This window comes from Puma concolor, chromosome C2 (assembly GCF_028749965.1).
Source record: "Puma concolor isolate L17-30 chromosome C2, mPumCon1.1.hap2, whole genome shotgun sequence".
NCBI lineage: Eukaryota > Metazoa > Chordata > Mammalia > Carnivora > Felidae > Puma > Puma concolor.
Window position 1 is genome coordinate 61570424 of NC_141675.1, and position 22209 is coordinate 61592632.

Consider the following 22209-nt stretch of genomic DNA (forward strand, 5'->3'; position numbering starts at 1 on the left):
AAACAGATGAACACATGGAAAGGGGAAAAAAAAAGACAGAAGGAAGCAGACCATAAGAGACTCTTAATGATAGAGAACAAACTGAGGGTTGATGGAGGGAAATGGATGGGGGATGGGCTAGATAGTGCTGGGCACTGAGGAGGGCACTTGTTGGAATGAGCCCTCAGTGTTGTATGTAAGTGATGAATCACTAAATTCTACTCCTGAAACCAATACTGCACTATATGTTCTGTATGTTAACTAACTAGAATTTAAAGAAAAATCTGAAAAAAGAATAAAATAAATAAACAAAAGGAGGAAGAAAGTCCTCTCTCAGACATCTGAAGACAACTTTTGGAGATGTATGTCTTACCAATGTCCTCACGTACCTGGCGTGTTTGACATAATACTGCCCTAGCTTTACATGAAGTATTTCTTTAAAGTGCTTTCAAACGTGTGCCATTTATCTCCATAGCACTTCTGTGAGAAAGCTTCCAGCAGATAACTACTCTCTCCACCTCACAGATGAGAAAACTAAAGGTGTGAGTCATTACAAGATTAACCCAGGAAACTGGTAGTCAGACTAGGATAAAGAATAGAACCGATCCCCAGGCCAGAGATCTGGTCATGTTTTCTTATGTTAAAAGTAACCACAGAAGACACAGAGGGTCCTGTCTATACAGGAATGCTCTGCATGACTGAAGATTTCCATGAAGTCTGCTCCTAGCAACTTAAATATTCCCATAAGATGGTAACTCAGGGCACATCTTCTTGAACGTTTGCTGTTAAAACCAACTTTTTCAGGGGGAAAGATAGTCACATGTGCTGTATTTATTATGCATGTAATTAAAACAACTTTGTAAGAGTTAAGGATAAGGGTAACCCTACTTTTGATGTCTCGCTTAGGAGATATTTTTTAAGCAAGGCTCAACTTTTATGAAGAACAGGAATACAAAAAAACAAGTGGATTAAGAAACTAGCATGCATACATTTGGTAGTTTTATAGAGACCTCTTAAATACAATTTTTGGCTTGTTCTCTGTGGACCCAGAACTATACTATCAACCCTAATACTTGAGTGGGCTATCACATAATATCCTTATGATCATTTAATCTTATCACTCTGCTCCCTAACAACCCAAATGACATGAACAGAAAAAATAAATAAATAAAAAACTCAGCACAACAGCTCCTTAAAAAAAATAAACCCACTTGAATAAAAAAGTTGGTAGAGTCTTTCCCAGAAAACATTACAGCAGTTCTCAAAGTGTACTCCCCAGACCAGCTGAATCAGTTAGAAATGCAGGCCTCATCCCAAAATAACTGAACTGGAAATTCTGGGCTGGGGCCCAACTATTTGTGTTTTAACAGCCCTGCCGGGGACTCTGATCTATGCTAAAATTTGAGAACCACTGTTCTGAAGGAAGGGTCGGCAATATTTCGAGCAGTTCACCTGATGACAGCTTGATGGGGAAAGTGACCCCACCACAGAATACCAGTTCACGCCTCTTACCTCCCGCGGCTCTCCAGCTGCCTTCTCCCTCGCTGTGCTGTCCCTGTGTGGAGAATGTGTCACCTGGGTAACATTCTGCTGCTCTGTTTGTTCTGGTTTGCGAAGGCTTGGGATCCGATTCAAAGTATCTTTCAATTGTTTATACTCTGCAACTTGTGTCTGTGTATAAATTGCACAATTGGATGCAAATTGTACAATTTGAGGAGGGAAAGAGATACATTGTTCATGGATGGACATTAGGGTTCACTGGAAGACTAGACTAAAATATTATACCGAAGTACAAATTAGGAAAAATATGCAGATTATTTCCATGCATTAGCTATTCTTACTTGGAGAAGCTTAACCATTTTTAAGCACATGCAAATGAGAATTAGACATAAAGGGAGCAGAGAAAAAATATCTAAGACAGATGTTAGTTTCTCATGCTATGTTAAACAGTCAGAATTTTTATAAATAACTTCCTAGTATAAATATCATTATTAAAAGACCGTTTGCAATCAGTTTTACAAGCATTAAAAAATCTGTTTAAAAATTCACATAATTATATAAATACAAGTGCAGATATCTTTTACCAATATGGTCTAAGTAATGTTTTTCAGTGGAAAGGAATCATAAGCTTAAAATAAGCAACTATATAGATATACATATAAAAACATTAGCATATATATATGTATATATATATAATCGCTCAGACCACACCCTTCTGCCCATCAGCCTGTGCTCAAATACGGTCCCTTACTTTCCAGAATGCTTACGGTATTGTGCTCTGAAGATTTAGAAAAGGAATAGCATAGGCATGAAATGAGCCTAGATTTTTATTCCTCAGCTGTGAACCTTTCTTCTAAGGTGATAAAGGCACTACTGTAAGTATTAAACTACAATATACTCTTATAGCTGTGTCTGTGTATATGTGGTGGTGGTCTGTATGTGTGTGTGCATGTGCAATATTTTTAACACAAGGAACTAGAAAGGCAGAAGAAAAATCAAATACCTTAACTAAGAAAATCAAGAGACACTGCTCATACTTAGCTCATCACATACACCAGCACTGTTATCCCAAAACAGAGATGCTGTGTGTGTAAACACACACCCACGTAAACACAGACAGAGAACACAGCAATCTTTTCTGAACAAGTTTCCCAGCCAGTGTGCACAGTAGAGCAGGTGAGTGGAGGTGGGAGTCCAGCCGGCACCCCACTGCCCCAGCCGTGCACCCTGGCGTAGTGCTCTTTCACCCCAACGAAGAGGGGCCTTTTGAGTTTTTTTTTTCCAATTCACACAAAGGTGAAGAAGTTTTCTCACTAAATCTATCTCAGGGGAGCGCTTCCTTATAATTTGTACAAAGCTATGCCATATGGCTAATGATGGCCCTTATCCCAGAAATCTATCAAAACATTTGCAAACCAACTTTGGAGGTCAAAGGAAAAAAAAAAAAAAAAGACATCCACATAGTGATACTTTTAATAAATATTTCTCCTTTCTCCTCCTCCTAGATACATATTTGAAAGCAGTAATGCTGCAGCTGTCAAATATTAGTGTGCACTGAGAATAATGGAAGGATCATGTTAAAAATGCAGTCTCCTGAGCCCCCAGTCTAGAAATTATGACTCGACCGGGTGTGGGGCAAGGCCCATGGAACTGTGAAGAGGGAAAGTCTCCAAAAATGCCTGCTTACAAGTTACACGTGACCGTGACGTCCGCAGGCCCTAAACTTGAAGCTCAGATCTGGTCTGGCCACTGATCTTGGGCCAGCTATTTCATTTCTCTTTGACCTCACTTTATTTAGCTACAAAAAGGACACAATGTAATAACTCAGTAGACTGTAAATATTAAATAAAATCCTGTACAGAAGTTCTTATGAAGATCCCTGGCAAACTGTAAACTCAAATTCTATTCTATTCTTGCTTTCTCTGCACTCAACTACATTTAAAAATCAGGTTGTCAAGACCCGGTCTGGTAAGATAATTTACGTAAGACATGTAGGTGCCTGCAGCGGTATTTACTTTCTAAGGAGAGCCAGGGAAAGTACTACTATGGGGATCAGAGGGGGGACTCTAAGTGCTGCACCTAGTTCTGGCATAATGATTTAGGGGGTGGGGGTGGGGCGGGTGGGCAGGAGAACTGCAGCCCCCCGTCAAAGGAGCAGAAAAGATTTTTAAAGAAATAGAATATGATACATAAGCTACATAAAAATATTTTTTTCTACTACAAAATCCTGTCCATAACACTCCCAGCAAGCTTACTACGCAATTTGGTTTTGGTCATTTGTAAAATGCATTTTTTACTTACATTTCTCTGGATTTTCAAATTGTTGCTTAGCCTAATGTCTGTGGCCATGATAGCACACAGAATACTCAAATTGGTTTGTCATGTTTTTCAGCATGAAAAACAGCCTCAAATAAATTCCTGGTAAAAATTTTATAAAGAAAGTTTTGAATGAAATAATCTCCCAAAGTCAATTTGATTTGTACACATGTGAAGAGTTACCACACAGCTACAGTTTCAGAGGGAGATACTCAATGACTACCTTGAAAAGGAGTCCCACAAATGCAGATGCTATAGTCTCTAAGACGGGCCAGGGCCCAGCATATTACCTTTCTTATAATTTTATAAAGACAAGAAGTAACACATAGTCTCCTGAATTGGACAGATAGTTGGTGTTCCTCTTAATTCTTCCAACAGAAAAAAAAGTGCAGACCCAGTGACTAAGCTAGCCATTTCTACTGGTTTGCTTCTACTAGAAAGCTGTAAATCAGTGTGGTACTGCCTTAAAAAGCTCTCCGACACTTGTATTTGTTCGTTTGTTCATTCAGGAAATATCCACTACAGGCCCGCTTTGTGCCAGGGACTGTTCGAGGCTTTGAACAAATGGACCTTACGACTCTTGTTTTCCTTCTCCACTGACATGAGATCTCTTATTTCCTGTTAATTTGACCAACAATTCATAAGCCTAGTCCTAAAAGGAGTGTCTGTAGGCTGGAAAGCAGAAGTGAGGGAGGGAAGGATGGAAGAAAAAGTCTGACAATTATTTATTTAGGTAGCTACCATCATAAAATCCTATAGATCCCACAGGAAGAGTCATCAAAAGGGCGGAGAGCGGCAGAAGACCAGATACAAGGGATGATTTCTGTAGTTTAAACAAGTATTAGACCACTGCATGTAGGGGCTGCTGAAGAGTAGAGATAGTCATAGGTACCACACTACCAGTGCAAAAAATCATCATCATCATCATCATCATCATCATCATCATCATCAAAGGCTTATTTAATATTCTCTTGATTGAATTTTGAAAGCATGCAGGATCCTCAGGATCAGGAGAGCTCTGTCCTAAGGAACTTACTGAAGATTGGCTTGTGAGAGACTACATGCATAAGGAATTTGGAAAGGTTAAGCAGACTGTAACAAGAACCAATAGAGGCTGCTACCCTGCTAACCTGCGCAGCAGCTAGTGCACTCTTGTGGTCTTCCAAAGTCACTACAAGTTGTTCGTGCTCGGAGAGTAAATTCTTATGCTGTTGCTACACAAAAAAGAATTTTACATGTTGACATTTAACATTCTAAGACAACTTCTGCTTTGGCTGACAGCGGAATGGGCACCCACATGCAGCTTGCCTGCCTGGCTGCTTGTTGTTCTCATAGCATTTGCTAAGTTCAAAAATCATCGTAGAGAGAAGATTCTATGAATGTAGTATTCTGAAACCGACAATGTGCTACCTCAACGTCATAATCACTAATCGCTTCTCGGCCTTTTGGCTAAGATCAAGTGTGGTATCAATATCATAATCACGATGAAATCAAAATCAAAGGAACATCTCATTATTAATAAAACTTGGGAAACACAAAGCTTATTAAAATGCAACCATCTAGCAAAAGAATCATTTCAGTACGAACGAAAATGCATTTTCAGACCATCCTTTAGCTCACGATGCAGAAGTGATAAAAGTACTGGGCACACTCCAGTTTACGCAAAGCCCAAAACAACAATGTGGATTTGTAATGCAGGTCAATTAGGGAATAACATCTAAAGACATTCTGCAAAGTAAAGCAGGCCAATAGTAAACAGTCAAATGCTCAGTTCTGTTTTACCTTGACGTCTTGAAGCTGTGTGTGCATGTCTTGGTGCGCTTTCCTTAGTTGTCTATTCTCTTCTCTCAAATTGTACACGGTTTCTATTTTTGAAAAAGAAAATAGTGCCTAAAGCCTTGAGATTTTTCTGGCTTTTGATTCCATTAGTTTCATACCTGAAACTTCACATAACTATTTTTAGGATTTGTTTTTAACTTTGATAGTATAATAGGCCAAATCAACCAAAATTATATCATTTGGGGATGTGGCATGGGTTCAGCCGGACATTCCAAAACAATCTGGTTTGATAGTTTAAATACTTTTAAAGAAGCTACACAGTGTAGAAGTTAAGGAGTTGTAATTACTCAGTAGTTAAAAAAATGACGTATTTCTGTTAATAGGCAAGTCCTTAGGAATAAAATGTAATGGGCAGGAACAGTATAAGATTTGAGGCTCTCCACAAATTAAAAAGAAAGTTATCAAAAAGTACAAATCCTCCTTCTATAGCATGAATAAGTTCCACAGACCCCAAAGGGTATTTCAATTACAAAGGCAACTCAAGAAATAAGAGACAGAGAAAAATCCCACTTACCTGTTGAAAAATTCTACATGTATTTTCTTTCCCCTACCATTGAGTTCTTGACTGATGCAAATTCTCCCACCGATAACGAAAGGACAGTTTTCTCCAGGGCTATAATGTGAGACCGTGGCTGTCCAAGTAAAGTCCTATAATCTCTCCAATCTCAAGCCTACTGTTCAGGGAACAGCTTCAGTGACTTAAAGATTCCAGGCCCAGCCCTCTTACCCTCCTGGTGATTTTCTCACTTTCACTATATCTGGGCATTAGATGCTATGAACTGTTAGCTCCAGGGCTGAATCTAACTCACATGAGTTTTTTCTTTTTTTTTTTCTCTCTTTTTTTTTTTTTTTGGCCCCTGCAGTGTTGACCTATGCAGAGTGTTCCACATTTGAACAGTTGTCACCCCTTAAAAATCAAGAATCTGGGTCTACTAATATTTGGCAACATGAGGCCAAATCTCATGTGACAATACTCAGCAGAAGTTGAATGGTGACAGGATGACAATATAATTCATTTTTCCATGGGAGGTACCTTTGAAAGTGAAAGGGGATGCTGTTAATAACAACGCTGAGACAGCAGCTGTTAAATCTGCACATTGCTGGGCAAACCACCCGAGTGGCAGACAAAACCCTAACTCTGCAGTGTGGCACCCAGCGCTGAAGAAAGTGCCCATCACCATCTCTCACCACATTTTCTGTCCACTTTTACTCCTATATAGTCCCTGCCTAACCCCCTGAGCTTTGGACTGGTGACTGGGTTTAGGGGAGAGATCAAGAACAGGGTGGGAAGGATTTCGACTCAAAGGTCAAAACAGGACACCACTGGCAATCCAAGGACACCCTAAATGTGTCGTTGGCTGGATGGGGGCTTCAGTAGACACACACGCATACACACATGCACATGAAAACATGCATATACACGCCTACATGCATGCACACACACAACACCCAACCCACTAGCTTATAAAGGAGTTTTGGATTATAAACTTAAGGCAGTTGCCTCTGTACTTTAACTGTATTGACTTGAGTTATTTAATTTTATTAAGCCTCAGTGCCTTCATTTGTTAAATTAGGCTAAACACAATGCCTAACTTACAGGTTGTTATGAGAATTAAATAAAAATAATCGCATGAAGAGTTTCACCTGGTACCGGCACATGGTAAACATTTGCTGAGTGCCAGCTATTATTTTAACAATAACAAAAAGAATACTTACTTAAACTTATATGCTCCCAGCTCATCTCCCCAGGATCCTAAATTCCCTTCTGGTATCACATTAAACTACCACAGACTGCCTGGATTATTCACCTTAGTTGCCACTAATCTGCATCTATCACAGTATGCTTTAACTTACTAACTAAAGCTTTTATCCAGGAATCATAATCACACAAAAGTGCTGATGTAAAAACTGCTCATAAAAGTGTCATCAAAGGCATCTTCACACCCGACTGTTTAAGGCCTCTGTGAAATTTCTTCCAAAAATTAATTGATACCACAAATACATACCATTCTCTCTCACCTCCTTCTCTTACTCTCTGTTTCTCCCTCCCTTGCTCAACACACAGTGTAGGTATATTCTCTCTTTCTGATGATGAGAACCCTATCACTTACTGCATTTCCTTTTCTGTCCTGGCTGCCAGCAAGTTGAGACCAGGCTACGAGGCTTGCGTTATCTTAGCACACAGAATTCACATACATGTGTCCTTCTCTTTGCCATGGTTCTGATTTATCACTTCTGTATTTAATTTGTTAAAACTCTACTCTACATGAGCTTTATTTCAAAGAAAGGAATACAGAGTAGACACAAGAAAACATGATTTATATTACCTCTGAGAAGACTTTTCTCTGTTATCTTAATGACCCCCACCATCTGCCATATCACCAACAAGCCAACGCCCCTGCCAGTCTACACCTTTTGGGTATCATCTGCTGACACCTGGCCCCTCTCTCAAGACCACCTGAACTCCTTGTAAACGGCTTCTATGGCTACCTAATTCCCATGTGCCTTTTTGCTGTAACTTATTATTTTGAAGTACTTACAGACAAAACATTGCAAAAAAAAAAAAAGTACACAGAGGTCCAAAGTACCCATCACTCAGCTTCCCTCTATGATGATATCTTATATAAAATCAAAATATTGTTTGGTACAGTATAATTAACTGGGCCACAGGCCTTCCTTGGATTTCACCATTGTTTTTGCAAGCATTATGTGCCTTTTTACACCAACTCTCGCACTCCAAACTTATTTAGCATCTGAAGAGCTGATTCTAGAATATTTCCCCTTTTAAGAATTTACATGTACTCAGAGAAGTGACACATATTGCTTCATATTAGTATGAAAATGCTTCATGCTGATGCTGATTGTGTGTCAGTAACTGTTCTAGGTGCTGTACATAAATCATTTAATCCTCACACGAACCCTAGGAGGTTGATAACTTGTTATGAATACCCCAGTTCTACAGACAACAGCAATGAGGTGTGTGGTGATTATACAGCCTGTCCATGGTCATGTAACTAGTAACTGAAGAGGCCAAAATTCACCAGGGCACTCTGACTCTGAGGCCTGAGCTTTTCAGAGCTACTGCTAGCAATCAACAGGTAATCTTTTCGGCCCCTTAGAGACTAGGAAATGCACGGGGCAATTCTGATCATCACAATGACCATGCAGCATTGCTGGCATTTTGTGGATAGGGGTCAGAGATGCTAAATATCTTGCAATACACATACAAAGAGAACTATCTTACCCAATGAGACCAACGCGCCCCACCAAGAACCACTAAGTATTCTAGGGCGCCTGGGTGGCTCAGTCAGTTGAGCGTTCAACTTCAACTCAGGTCATGATCTCACAGCTCATGAGTGTGAGTCCCGCATCGGGCTCTGTGCTGAGAGCCCAGAGCCTGGAGCCTGCTTCGGATTCTGTCTCTCTCTCTCTCTCTCTCTCTCTCTGCCCCTCCCCCGCTCACACTCTGTCTCTCAAAAATAAATAAACGTTAAAAAAACAATTAAGAATCACTATTCTATTCTGTTTCCCTAAACATTAAACACAAAGAGATAAAGACAAATGTGAAACATTACAAAGAAGTAACCACATGTGGGGGCGCCTGGGTGGCTCAGTGTCCAACTCTTGATCCCGGCCCAGGTTATGATGTCACAGTTCAGGAGACTGAGCCCTGCTTCAGGCTCTGCATTGATAGCACAGAGCCTGCCTGGGATCCTCTCTCCCTCTCTCTCTGCCCCTCGCCGGCTCACACTCTTTCTCTTCCTCTCAAAATAAATAAACTTAAAAAAAAAAAAAAAAAGAAGTAACCACAGGTAAGTGTGAATCAATCACCATGTAAAACAACAAACAAAATTCTATTGTTTTACAGAAACATTAATATAAGCAGCTATGTCCACATAAACTGGCTAATTAGACTTTCAAATACCTTTTAGCTTAGAAAGTTCTTGCTCTTTCTCTTGCTGCAGCTGCAGGTATTTCTGCTTATGGTCATTAAACGTCCTACTGAAGTCTTCTCCTTGCTTGCGATGTTCCTCCTCCAAGTCGCTGTGCTGTTTCTTCAGCTCCTCATGTTGACTCTGCAAAGATGAGAACTTGAGCAGAGATGTGTATTCCCTAAATTATCCCAGAGTCTATAGCCTTTCTCTCTGGAGAAAGAACAGGTGAAGTAGCAGGTTCTGTCTTCCTCAGGTTGCTTTTAATTTGGGCAGTTCCCCTCCATTTCCCTTACATTTCAGATCAGTGGCTTGGGATCATGGCCAAACATAATTTTCTCTTTAATTTTTAACATCGGTAAAACAACAAGAAGTCAGAAGTCAGCAATGGGAGATGGAAAGGGGCGGGGGGAAGGATTTGGGGAAATTCCCAGGGGTTCAAATTGCTGTGGAGACAAGGTAAAGATAATGGAAAAATTATCCCTCCACAGATATTCCAGACTTTCAATCTAATGTTTTCTCAGCAACATTTTTTATTTCCCTTCCTTACTTTTCAGCCTTCCTGGCAACTCAGTTTAAAGAAAAAGGGAAAAAAAAAAGTGATATTTTTCCCTTTGGGGGAAGTAATAAATCTTATTTACCTTACTCCTAGTTATAATACTACACTGTAATCATAATCTAGGTAAATGCTACAATCTCCATATGCTTAATGAAAGGATGGTCTGCTTTAATCCATGCACTGCTTTCTTGATCCAGGAAAGGTTCTGGTTTTGATGAAAAGCACTCACTCTACTGACACAGGAGGAAAGACAATACCAAATAAAAAGCCAGGCGGGGAGGGAGGGAGGTTGAAGGAAGGGGTGGAGACCCTGACATGGTTTTCCTGCTGTGCAGAAGGCTTCATGAGACCCAATCTTCTCTTCTAGCTTCACAGAAATAATGAATCTTCCCCCCCCGCCCCACCCTCCCTCCCTCCCCCTCTCTGTCTCTCTCTCTCTCTCTCTTTCTTAAGTCGTCTTGACCCACAATAGTTTTACCCAAGAATCAAGGAAGGAAAAGCTTTAAATATAAATTGTGTTCCTGTAACAAGTAAAAGGACACATTAAATATTAGTAACATGAATGAGGCATTTAATTCTACTGCCTCCAATGTGCCTAAGATGAAAGCAAGTATCTACGGTAGACCACTGCGAGAAATTAAACAAACAAAAAGCCTTAAAGGATTAAGAGAAGAACAGAATTAAAAATCAGGTGACCAGACACTGTTTCACCAAAAAAAAAATGTGTAATAAGCTGAATGGTTTTGTGTGTGTGTGTATGTGTGTGTGTTTATAACTGGGTGATGAGATGAGGGGACATTACAATTCTATATCATTTTTAGTGAAAAATGACAATGTGCTGTATTACCACACAAATCAACCTTCCATAAGCTTTCCTTGATCTTGTAAGTTACTTAGTTCTTTCATCCACGCATGAAGAACAACTTTAAATTACTCACTTTCAACATCTGATGTTGCACATTCAACGCACTGTATCTACTATTGGAATCTTGCTGTAAATTGAAAAGAAAATGGTTAACACAGAGATAACGAACCTGTCTCTCTTGCTAAACATGGCTTAAAGCACTTAACAGAACAATTCCATCTATTTCACTTATATAAGCCACAATGAATTCTATGCTCTAACCAGGATTTCTCTGGGGCCGTCTCTTTATTTAACTGCAGGAAGAAGTTTCAATGTTCCTCAAAGTTTGCTACGTTTTAGTAAAGAAACAGTAAGACATGAAGTCATAAAACAGCACCCTGGCAGGCCCCTGGAAAGGATTTACTTCCCTTCCCCTCTCCAGTTGAGAAGAACCGAGGCTCAGACGCACAAGGTCCTTGCCCTGAGACACAGTCACTGTGCATGGCGCGTGGCTGATACACTACGCCAGGTGCTCTGAGGGGATGGGGGGATGAACCAACTTGCACCAGGCCTCACAGTCTCTGCAAGGCTTAAGAAAGGGAAGAGAAAAGGTGCTTTCCTTCCCTGGGCTTCCGCGGGTGAGGAATTCTCCATGTGTCACTTTACCCATTTCACAAGTGAGAAACCGAGAAAGGATAAGGACTCCAAGCTGAGGGCAAACACTTGTTTAGTAGCAGAGCCAGGACTGAAACCTGAGCCCAAGCCATGTTGCAGCAGTGTACAATTTGTGTCCCAGGGGAACATCTTTACACACGGGCCTCACACATTTCCACAGTCCTGGACAGCCACAAGCAGTCAGGGCACAAGATGCCTGACAATTCTCCCTCCCCGTGCTGTTCTATCTGACGTGCTGCACCCCATCTCCGGCACAAGTACACTCCCAGCCATTTCTGGTTTTCTTTTTTTTTTTTTTTTTTTTACAATTTCCAAAATGAACTGCATTTTTCCTCTATCACTTCATTGCTTTATTTCATAATGCAGTTTCTTTGTAAAGTCAAAGAGTAAACTTTATTGCTTTATTTTATTGCTTCATTTCATAACGTACTTTCTTTGTAAAGTTAAAGTTTACTCTATTGCTTTGTTTCATAACGAACTTTCTTTGTAAAGTAAGAGTAACTCTTTTGAAATGCACAACAGAAAGTACGCAATCTTAGCTGGGCCTTTTAAAAGGCCTGTTGAAAGCTGACAGCCTCCTGACTCTTGTCAGTTTTAGTACCCCCAGAATGCTGATGTTTCATTCAACTAATGTTATATGTTTTTCTTAGAGTAAGAGAAAAGCTTGCTTTTCTCCAGTGAATTTGTACTAAAAAAAAAAATTTTTAAATGCCACTATCATTCCTTCCTTCCTTCCTTCCACAAATGTATTTGAATGCTGACCCTAGGCCAGATGTTACACAGTAACATCTGTGCAAGTTACAGTAACACTGTACAAAGGCAAAGCAAAATATACATCACATATATATTCTCTTAGAAAAAGACTACAAATGAACAAATGAATGAATAATCTTTTATTTATTGTTGAACATTAAGGCTACTCCCACTTTATCAAAAATATATTTATATGTTTATATAAATATATATATTTACATTTAAATATATATATACTATATGTATATATATACGTAGATATATATTTCAGCCTTCCTGTCCTACTGATCAACACTGTAAAAGATTTTGTTGCTATATTTCCCTCTCCTTAAGTTTCATAAAATAATTAAGAAAAAAACCCAAAACATACCCTTCCTTTATTTAGTGTTTCTTGTGCTTCTAATTTATAAACAAGAAAATCTAGAAAATAAAAAATGGAGAAAATAGGGTGTAAGTTAATTCATTATGGAATTTTTAAACACAGGCAAACTTTACTCAGACTTGTGAAAAATATTTTAGGTTTAAAAACAATCATGCTTAGTAACGCAGTTTATTTTGCCTCTTAATGCTTTAGAGAGAATTGAAAATAACTATCATATAATTTTCATCATTATTTTAATGCTATATATCTTGAATAAACAAAATATACAGGATAACCAATTAATTAGAAGTGATCTTAGATTGTGCATTCTGCGATGAGCTCTCCTTGAAATTAAGAAGAAAGAAAAAAATGAGGCACACCTAAAGACAAGAGATGATTTATTGCTATCCACTAGATGGCATGCTAAAACCATTCAGGACTTGAAAAGAGAAATCAAGCCTCGGAAACCACCTTTTATGCTCTTAAAGCTTTATTATCCACTAGATGGCTCTATAAAATCACTCTGCATTTAAAGACAAGGAGAATCCAAATCCTATCAAAGCAGTTTAATGATGTTAAACTTGCATTCTTCCAACAGGCTTAATCCAAGGGTCAGTAAAACATCCTACCCCGTACTGCCCTCCCATTTTCCCTCCCTGTACTCCATACCAACATAATCAGACAGAATACCTAACTTATATTTCCTCATAAGATTTCACAAAACATAAGGAAACAAATAAAAAGAAGAATGGGGATAAATTCAAACCACAAGCTGTATAAAGCCTGTTTTCTAGAAAAATTCTGATAAAAATCAATAGCATTGCCTAATGCCTATCCTAAATGCTAATTTCTCAAATTGAACCCATCAGCTGTGCCAATAAAAGCCTAAAATAATGGGGCGCCTGGGTGGCGCAGTCGGTTAAGCGTCCGACTTCAGCCAGGTCACGATCTCGCGGTCCGGGAGTTCGAGCCCCGCGTCAGGCTCTGGGCTGATGGCTCAGAGCCTGGAGCCTGTTTCCGATTCTGTGTCTCCCTCTCTCTCTGCCCCTCCCCCGTTCATGCTCTGTCTCTCTCTGTCCCAAAAATAAATAAACGTTGAAAAAAAAAAATTTAAAAAAAAGCCTAAAATAAAATATGTGCATAACATAGAAGACACCACACACAAAGAGACATCATGCAATGAGATCAATTTATTATGTTATAAATGTATGTATATGTCTAAATGTATGCATGTATGTGTATACGAATGTATAAAATTTGTCATATTCTGGACAACACAAGCTGTTACTCCTTGTACATCTATGGACAGAAGTTTCTGGTATAAGTAACATATGTGTAATAGTCACATGAAAAGCTGTTTATTTCTGATGTATAACTAATAATATGAACTACCTCAAGGTGGCATAAACTGAATGAAAGATTCTGAACCTAATCTTAAGCAGAAATTATTGAACTGCACAATGCATTACATATTGCTTGACTTTCTCAGTCTACCCATAAAACTGACTTAGGGTTTAGCTGAGAAATTTCTTAGCAAAAAGATAGTAAAGCAAGTACATGATATGTCAACGAGGAGTTTGATAAAAATACAGAACAGAAATTGCATTTTATATTTACCTTCCTTTGCTTTCTTATGTTCAAGTCTTTCCTTTTGCAAGGATTTCTCTAATCTTGATCTGTGTTCATACACAACTGAAAAAAAAAGTTAAAATTTATCTGCAAAGAATTAGAACTTCTAAAGTAAAATTAACATCAATTTTCAAAATGGGGGGGGCGGGAAACAATTTAAGGTCTTCACAATTAACATAAAAATGACTGCATTTATAAATTCCACATTCTGGGTAAAAAAGACACAATAATACACATAATTCTGAGCTGACTTCTGCACAGCCTGCCCCTTTATAGAAACAATACTCTGAGAGAGGCTTCTATCCACCTTCTTTGCCAGCTCCTTCTCCTGCTTCTCAAATACGAGAATCTCTGAGGTTCCATGTCTCTTGCAGGGCAGAGGTGTCCACTCTCCTGACTTTCACCACCATTTGCACAGCTGTTAGCCCCACATGTATATTTCTAGCTCCTGCCTCTCTCTTAGGTATTAGCACAGCATCTTCCAAAGACTTCAGGTTTCTCCACCTACATATCCCATAAATACTGGCAAGTCCACGTGATCTGAATGTGAGCTAAGGCTGTCCAGACCAGTAAGGAAACCTCAGCACCCCACTGGCCTAAAAGAGAAGGCGTATTCCCCCACAGCAAGGAAAACACAGGGGAGAGTCATAGAAATGAAGGGGGCAGGGACTCTAAACAGAACCTATAAACGTCAGGTTTACATCTGCCATGGGGTTTCCCCAATGGCAAACCAATGCCATGCTGTAAGACTTTCCTGTGCTTGATTATCCCTACCTACCCAGTCTTCTCTGAAGCAGCCAGCATTGCCTGGTGAGTAGAGAGGAAGAACAGATGTGGTAGGGGAAAAGAGGAAGAGAGGCCCATCAGGACTCTCTCTTTCCCACCTCAGTCTTCACTTCTACATCAAATGGGAAGAATGGGAGGAGCTTTACCTTTGAATGAATAAGATGATAAAGTCGATATTTTATTTATACAATAAAATGTATGCAGATGGACTAGACCAGACATAATACTTAGTAGACCAAGACTGTGTTTCCGGCTAAAAGTTACTTAAAAAAAATTTTTTTTTTTCTTTTAATCTGAGAGAAGTTGGGAAGTATCCAAGTTTCAGATTTCCTTCTGGGACAGAAAGCCCAGCCTCGCAGAGTGGTTTGTACAGGCAAAGAAGGGGGGAAAGGGCAAAACCTGAATTTCTGACATACACTTTGCATCCTATTTGTGCAGCATTATGGTCCCATGTGATCTCATTCCTTGCCAAGGAAAGCCAAACCTGTTATTTGGTTCCCGTGCCAGTCCCTAGCTTCCCTTGGCTGCCTAAGATACAATTTCACCATCAATCACGGACTCACCACGTACAGTGCATACAACTGCCCGACACTATTGGACACATCCAAAAGGGCTGCGGTCACAGCAACTCCCCTCCCCCACACCTGACATAATAACCCCTTGCGCTTGAAGTGAATGCCCTGTCCCTCCCGCCCTTTCCCCAGTGTCACAGCTGCCAGTTGGCAGCTCTTGCTGTCCTCCCTCCAACTTGCCCATCGCCTCCTGGGTCCGCCACCGCCTCCCCACACTGCATCTCTCATCTTGTCATCCCATATAAACCTTCCACTTCCAAGGAAGTTTCTCTCCCTCTGCAACTACCACAGCCCCGACCTCTACTCACACGTCTGCTGCCATCTCTGTGCACTGCTCCTAGAATTCCTGCCACCATCCAAACTGGCATCACGTCATGCCCTGGCAGCGTGTATGCCCCAATCTCAACTTGCCCCTCAGCCTCAGCCTCACACAAGTCATAGCAACCATCCCTGCTCCAGTCTTTTCCTCTGCCTGGAGTTCTATTCCCTGCCAGATGACCCTTCCTCGCCCACCCCAGTGCTATTCTTATAAAGGAATCCAATACAGCTCTGCATCCATGGAGTCCCTACCATGTAACTGGAACCACATCATGAGTAGAAATGAAAAATGAATAGATAGACATAGGCCTGGCTACAAGCAGCTCAAGTCTAACACAGTACACAGGTTAGGTAATTTTTAAATAATTAGAGCTACAGGTCATGATCTCGTGGTTCGTGAGTTTGAGCCCTGCCTCAGGCTCTGTGCTGACAGCTCGGAGCCTGGAGCCTGCTTCGGATTCTGTGTCTCCCTCTCTCTCTGCCCCTTCCCCTGCTCACACTCTTTTTCGCTCGCTCAAAAATAAATAAATAAATAAAAATTTAAAAACGGAGCTAAATACATTTAGCGCAATAAAAATATATTGAAGCCCAAGGAAAGACAAGGATGAGCTCTGGATGCGAGAAAGGTAAGAGAAGACTTCTCAGAGGTGAGAAGAGGTGATCTCTTGGCTGGCTTTGAGAATGAAGAGCAGTTTGACAGAAAAGGACCCCGAGGGAGAAAGGCACTTCTGGAAGACATCACAGGGACAAAAGCACAGGGGCATGAACTTGGGGTAAAGGAAGCTGTACTCCAAAAAGCCTGGTTGCAGGACACCTGGGTAGCTCGGTCAGTTAAATGTCTCACTCTTGACCTTGGACCAGGTCACAATCTCAGGGTTTGTGAGACTGAGCTGCACATCAGGCTCTGCACTGACAGCATGGAACCTACTTGAGAGTCCTTCTCTACCCCTCTCTGCCCCTCCCCCATTTGCATGTACACATACTCTCTCTCTCTCTCAAAGATAAATAAAAATAACTTTAAAAAAATCTTGGGACACCTGGGTGGCTCAGTCAGTTAACCATCTGACTACTGATTTCAGCTCAGGTCACAATCTCACACACGGTTTGTGAGTTCGAGCCCCGCACTGGGCTCTGTGCTGATAGTGTGGAGACTGCTTGAGATTCTCTCTCTCCCTCTCTCTCTCTCTGCCCCTCCCCTGTTTTCTCTCTCTCTCTCTCTCTCTCTCTCTCTCTCTCTCTCAAAATAAATAATCTTAAAAAAAAAAAAAAGCTTGGCTACAAGTCCACTATTGAGAAATTACATTTTTTTTTTCAAACAAATCTGTATGGTATATAAGTCCCTCTGCCAGCTTCTAAAAAGCCTATTGAAACCAAGAAGTTTCTTGGATTGGTACCAACAGTATCATGTGGAATGATGTTTAGAACAAGGCAGGAGAAAAAAAGGTTAGCACTATAGGACCTCACTAAGCCAAGCCCTAAATAAACTGCATGCTCAGTCAGGTGGGAAAAACTTACAGGGACGCAGGTACATTACAATGCTATCACGATATCACAGAGGCAAAAACAGGATGCCACAGGAACACCTAAGCTCCCCGGCTGGAAGGAAGTGCACTCCTTTCCTCTAACCCACCGGCCAAAGTTCCCAGGTCCTGGGTAGAGAGAGTCACAGGAACACACACATGCCAGTTAAAACGGAATTTTGGTGTACTAACTGGACATATTATAGATGATTTCAGCAAGTATGTATGTCACTTGCAAAGAAAGGAACAGGAAAAGCAGTCAAGATCTTGTTCCAGTGAAACTTAAGTGGCAGCAGGGGTGAGTGGGAGGTCCTGGGTATAGGGGGCTCCTGAGGAGGTCGGGACTAGTAGAGGCGAACAATTCCAGCCTAGAAACACCCATGATCTTAAGAGACAGAGCAGCACAGTAAACAAGACACAGGAGAGGGCTGCTCACCACCTATCTCCGGCTCTCAGACTCCATATACTAAACATTATTATGGAAGGGTAATGATAGAGGAGGAAGCTGCATTTACAACTTATAATCCTGTGAAATTCTTTACTTCATATATAGCAGCAATCACCATAAACTTACTCTTGCAAACTCAGTCTTATACGGGACTTGGTAATTGGGTAATGATTGTCTTTGCACTGGGAAGCAGAAAACTCATCAGCATTATTTCATCTTCAGTAAGAGTGGAGGGTCCACTACATTATACCAAGTAGACAGGGAGTGTAGGGGATGGGATGAGAGGGTGGGAGACAATGCTCTATTCTTTAGTCTCTTCTCTGCAATGCAATCAGGAAGATAACGTGCCAACAGCCAGTCCGAAGTACCCATTTATCATACTGAATCACACAACTGTCTTTGACAGTTTTACGCTCAACATATTAATAGCAATGTTGTCTCAAGAGCCAGAAAATCTGAGGATACACAGTTATAAACTTTCATAAATAACCTCAACAGATGCTACGAAATGTCTACAAAGAGCCCAGCATGTTTGTGGATTCCAATCAAAAGTCAAAGGTCTTCAGAAATCTGAGATGTACATGAATGAATAAAATGGCATCACTATTAGCAAGATCTAAGGCATAAAGAATGTGGTTTTGCAAATGCAGTAAAAAAAAAAAAAGATGTGGTAAATAAGGATAGAGAATATATGTACAAACCATGAGGTAATTGTACTATTAATATTATCTTACTCAGAACTGGTCAAGCCATTATTATAGCACCAGTTTCTGGTCCTGACGTAAAATAACTTAAGAATGCAGAAATGGTTTAAGCGTTGGAGAATATCAACAAGGAGGAGGTGAGAGAAGGGAGCAGCAGTGACTGATAGGGGCTGGAGAAGTGCTGTTTCTTAATCAAGTTCAAAGAAAAAGGAAAACAAAGCCAAGAGGCGTCTTAAACTGTATGCTGAGGAAACCACATTATGTAAGGGAAAATGAGAATGAAAATTAACCCTTGAAACTGCAAATTCTAGAAAGAAAGGGAGAGGGAAAGAAGCAGATGGTAATGTGATGGTTGAGAGCACAGACTCCGGTGTCTAGATTCAAATCCCAGATCTATTCCTTACGAGGCAAGTGGCTGAACTTTGTACTTCAGTTACCCTCACACGGTGTATGGGAATAATGATATCACCGATCTCTTTTGGGTGAATGTCAGGGTTAAAGAAGCTAAATTGTGTCAAGTGCTTAGTTAAATTGTGTCAAGTGCTTAGAACACTGCCCGGCACAGAGTAAAAGCTAGAAAATTTCAAAATATTTTTTCACCTATCTGTGATGGCTTAAAATTGCCAAAGAATCAGATGATTCCCTGAGCCCTTTCAACCCTACAATTAAAGTCTAGTAATGTGAAGTACTTACACACACACACACACACACACACACAAACAGTGGTGGGGGGGGGGACTCGAAAAGGCAATAAAATATTAATCTCAGTTCCCTTTTACTTAAAAAAATTTTTCCCTTAAAAAAACAGAAAGTAAGTAATCAGTCCAACAGCTCCAAAACTCAGAAGACTTTTTTTTAAAATAAAAACCAAAAAGTGAAACAGAATCTTTGCGTCCTTGTAGCTTTCTAGAAGATTCCCCCATCAACTAAACAGACACACACATACACCCCACACTACCCTTAATTCTTTTAACACGCATTCTCCAGGCTTTGGAGCTAGTGATTTATCTAGATGGGTTTACTGTTTCACTTAGAAGGAGGATCACTAATCAATCCTTGTCACCTATCTCTATTTTCCTATTTATACTCTGAAGTCAAGGGCATCAGTCAAGATGAACTAATACTGCCAGAACCTCCACGACAAAAAAGGTGCATAATGAGTATTCTCAAAGCACCAGACAAATTTAAGGAAAAATAAGGATACAAATAATGATTCAATCTTGGCATTCAAGATTTTTAAGGCAGAACAGCACTACAACCGGGATAGGATTTGAATCACAAGAACCCATGAGGAAAGGATGAAAACGCATAATACTCATCATCTCCCCTGCTTCCTGAAAAGGAGTTTAATATTTTCCATGCAGTTGACAATGGAAAGAGGTTTTATTCCTCTTTTAAGCACTCAAGAGTTTATAATCATGCCAGCTTCCTGCAGCAATTTTCCATTTTAACTCTGACTTCCTCTGAAAGTCACAAGAGAAATTAGCTGTTGCACATCCACTTGTGGGCAAAATACCTATCTATGACATTTCAGGGCAAACAGCGCCAATTCAGAATTAAAAGGCAACACTCCAAAATTAGAAAGCATCGCTGAGTCTTTTAGCACCTTAAGCCAAGAGAGGGCAATGTTTCTTTGGCAGAAGCAACAGCCCATAGAATTTTGCTTTCAGTCTTGCCCATAACATAAGGTTTTGTCTTTATTAAAAAAAAAAAAACAAAAAAAAAACACTTGAGGCTCTGTAAGAAAGTCATAGAACTCAACCTGTGAAACCATTAAGAATGGCAAGTACCTTTTTCATTTTGCAGATGATAAAAATGAAAATGAACAAACCTGTGCCTTTGAGAATTGTGGCTGAAGATTTTTAAGTAGGATAGCAAGAGGAGACAAAAAGGAAGATGAACTGAAATCACCATAGTTCCCAGAATATAGTCCTTTCGGAGATTTGTTTTGTCTTTGTTTTTAGGCCTAAAATAGCAGATGTTTATCACAGCCTTTAAGAACAGTTTTCGGTTGTGGTTCTAACTCACCAGATGTGGGGCGGAGGCCAGCCACTTGCCACCCTCTCTTCTGGAGAACAATGACTTAGTAATTAACGTGAAGACAACATTTCAGATACAGTTTTCCAATGATCTGTCCTTCCTTCTCTCAGAATTTTACCTCATAAGGAGTCTGAGAAAGAACAGAGGAGCTCCCCTTAGAAAACAACCCACATAAAACAACTAAGTAAAAGAACAAAGAAGGTGGCATTTTGAAGATCTCACTGGATCCTCCCTCCAGCCCCCTGGAGTAGGCAAGGCCGCCCCTAAGGCCTGTGGCTGCGTTCAGTGTCTCAGCCTGGCTCTTTCGGCAAAGTCTCCCCGACTTCTGTACCATTTCCGGAACTCGGTTATGATCTCTCACACATAACTCCTGAACAGTTAAGTCTACCTTTTGCTTCTCACTCACCCCAGTTTTACATCTTCCAGTACAATTTAACCTTTCCAGTCGGCCTGACAATTTATAGCTGAATTCAGCTGTTAATTAACCTTTTCCTATGGCTAGCTCCCTTTACTAAATTACACGTTCACACTCCAGGCCTGGGGGCAAAACCTTCAGTGGCTTCCCATCACACTAGGAGTGGAACTCGACCCCCCCTCTCAAGGCCCAGATAGTTCCTCCTGCTCCACTCCGTCATTCATTCCTCCAACAGGCCAGACACCCTTTCACCTCAGCACCTTGTACGGCCTCTTCCTGGTTGCCTCCACTCCTCCTTCTCTGCACCACTGACTCCTGCATTTCCGGAAGATCTTTACTAACAAGACACCTTCTCGCCAAGTCCTTTCCTGGACAACCCATCTAAAACCGCAACCTGCTTCCCACCCTCAACGCTTCCAGCCTTCATTCCTGTTTTATTTTTCTCCTTAGCACATAACACCCAACAGTATTTCTTTACTTATTTACCTTAGTGATTGCCTTTCTATCCCACTAGAATACAAGTTTAGTCGGGACAAGAATTTCTGGTTTGCTCTATTCCACTATTGTACCCCTGGTGCACTGAATTGTCAACATTCAGTAGACAATGAATGCACGCATGAGTGAATGAATAAATGAACAACAAAAAAAGAACTCTATGTGCTTTGAAGGCTGGGATTGGCTATCTCCTCAGTCCTCCTGTTCTATATCTGAAACTCTCATTAGCACTTCAGTCCCGATACCCCGGTTCCTAATAGCTAGTGGTATTCAATAGTTGTTAAATGAATGCGTGCCTTTAGAAGATATTTCATACTTTTGCACATTTGCCTGCCATCCTTTATGTCCTGGCACTTTTAAACTAAATGTCCACATTTGTTGGCTCATTAGTACTTGCATATCGCACAGAAGAGAAAAGTAACAGAACAGAGATTAAATATAAATTTATCTGTTGATGTGCAGGCTCATAAGATTAGCATTAGTTAAATCACAGCCCTAATAGAGGCTGGAATAGAGACACTTTC

At 40.4% G+C, this 22209-nt stretch overlaps 1 protein-coding gene across 4 annotated transcripts in view; it reads right to left on the reverse strand.

Moving 5' to 3' along the window:
• GOLIM4 (golgi integral membrane protein 4) overlaps positions 1-22209 on the reverse strand; it is an 81178-nt gene that overhangs the window by 19655 nt on the left and 39314 nt on the right. For 2 of the 4 annotated variants that reach the window (XM_086674672.1, XM_086674671.1), the window contains exons 2-8: positions 14376-14450; positions 12768-12817; positions 11064-11117; positions 9560-9710; positions 5578-5660; positions 4926-5009; positions 1492-1650 (exon numbers count right to left, since the gene is read on the reverse strand). In XM_086674672.1, coding sequence (XP_086530798.1) covers positions 1492-1650; positions 4926-5009; positions 5578-5660; positions 9560-9710; positions 11064-11117; positions 12768-12817; positions 14376-14450 — 656 coding nt within the window. The remainder of the gene's footprint in view (positions 1-1491; positions 1651-4925; positions 5010-5577; positions 5661-9559; positions 9711-11063; positions 11118-12767; positions 12818-14375; positions 14451-22209) is intronic. The other 2 variants (XM_086674674.1, XM_086674673.1) reach the window with 1 other exon arrangement.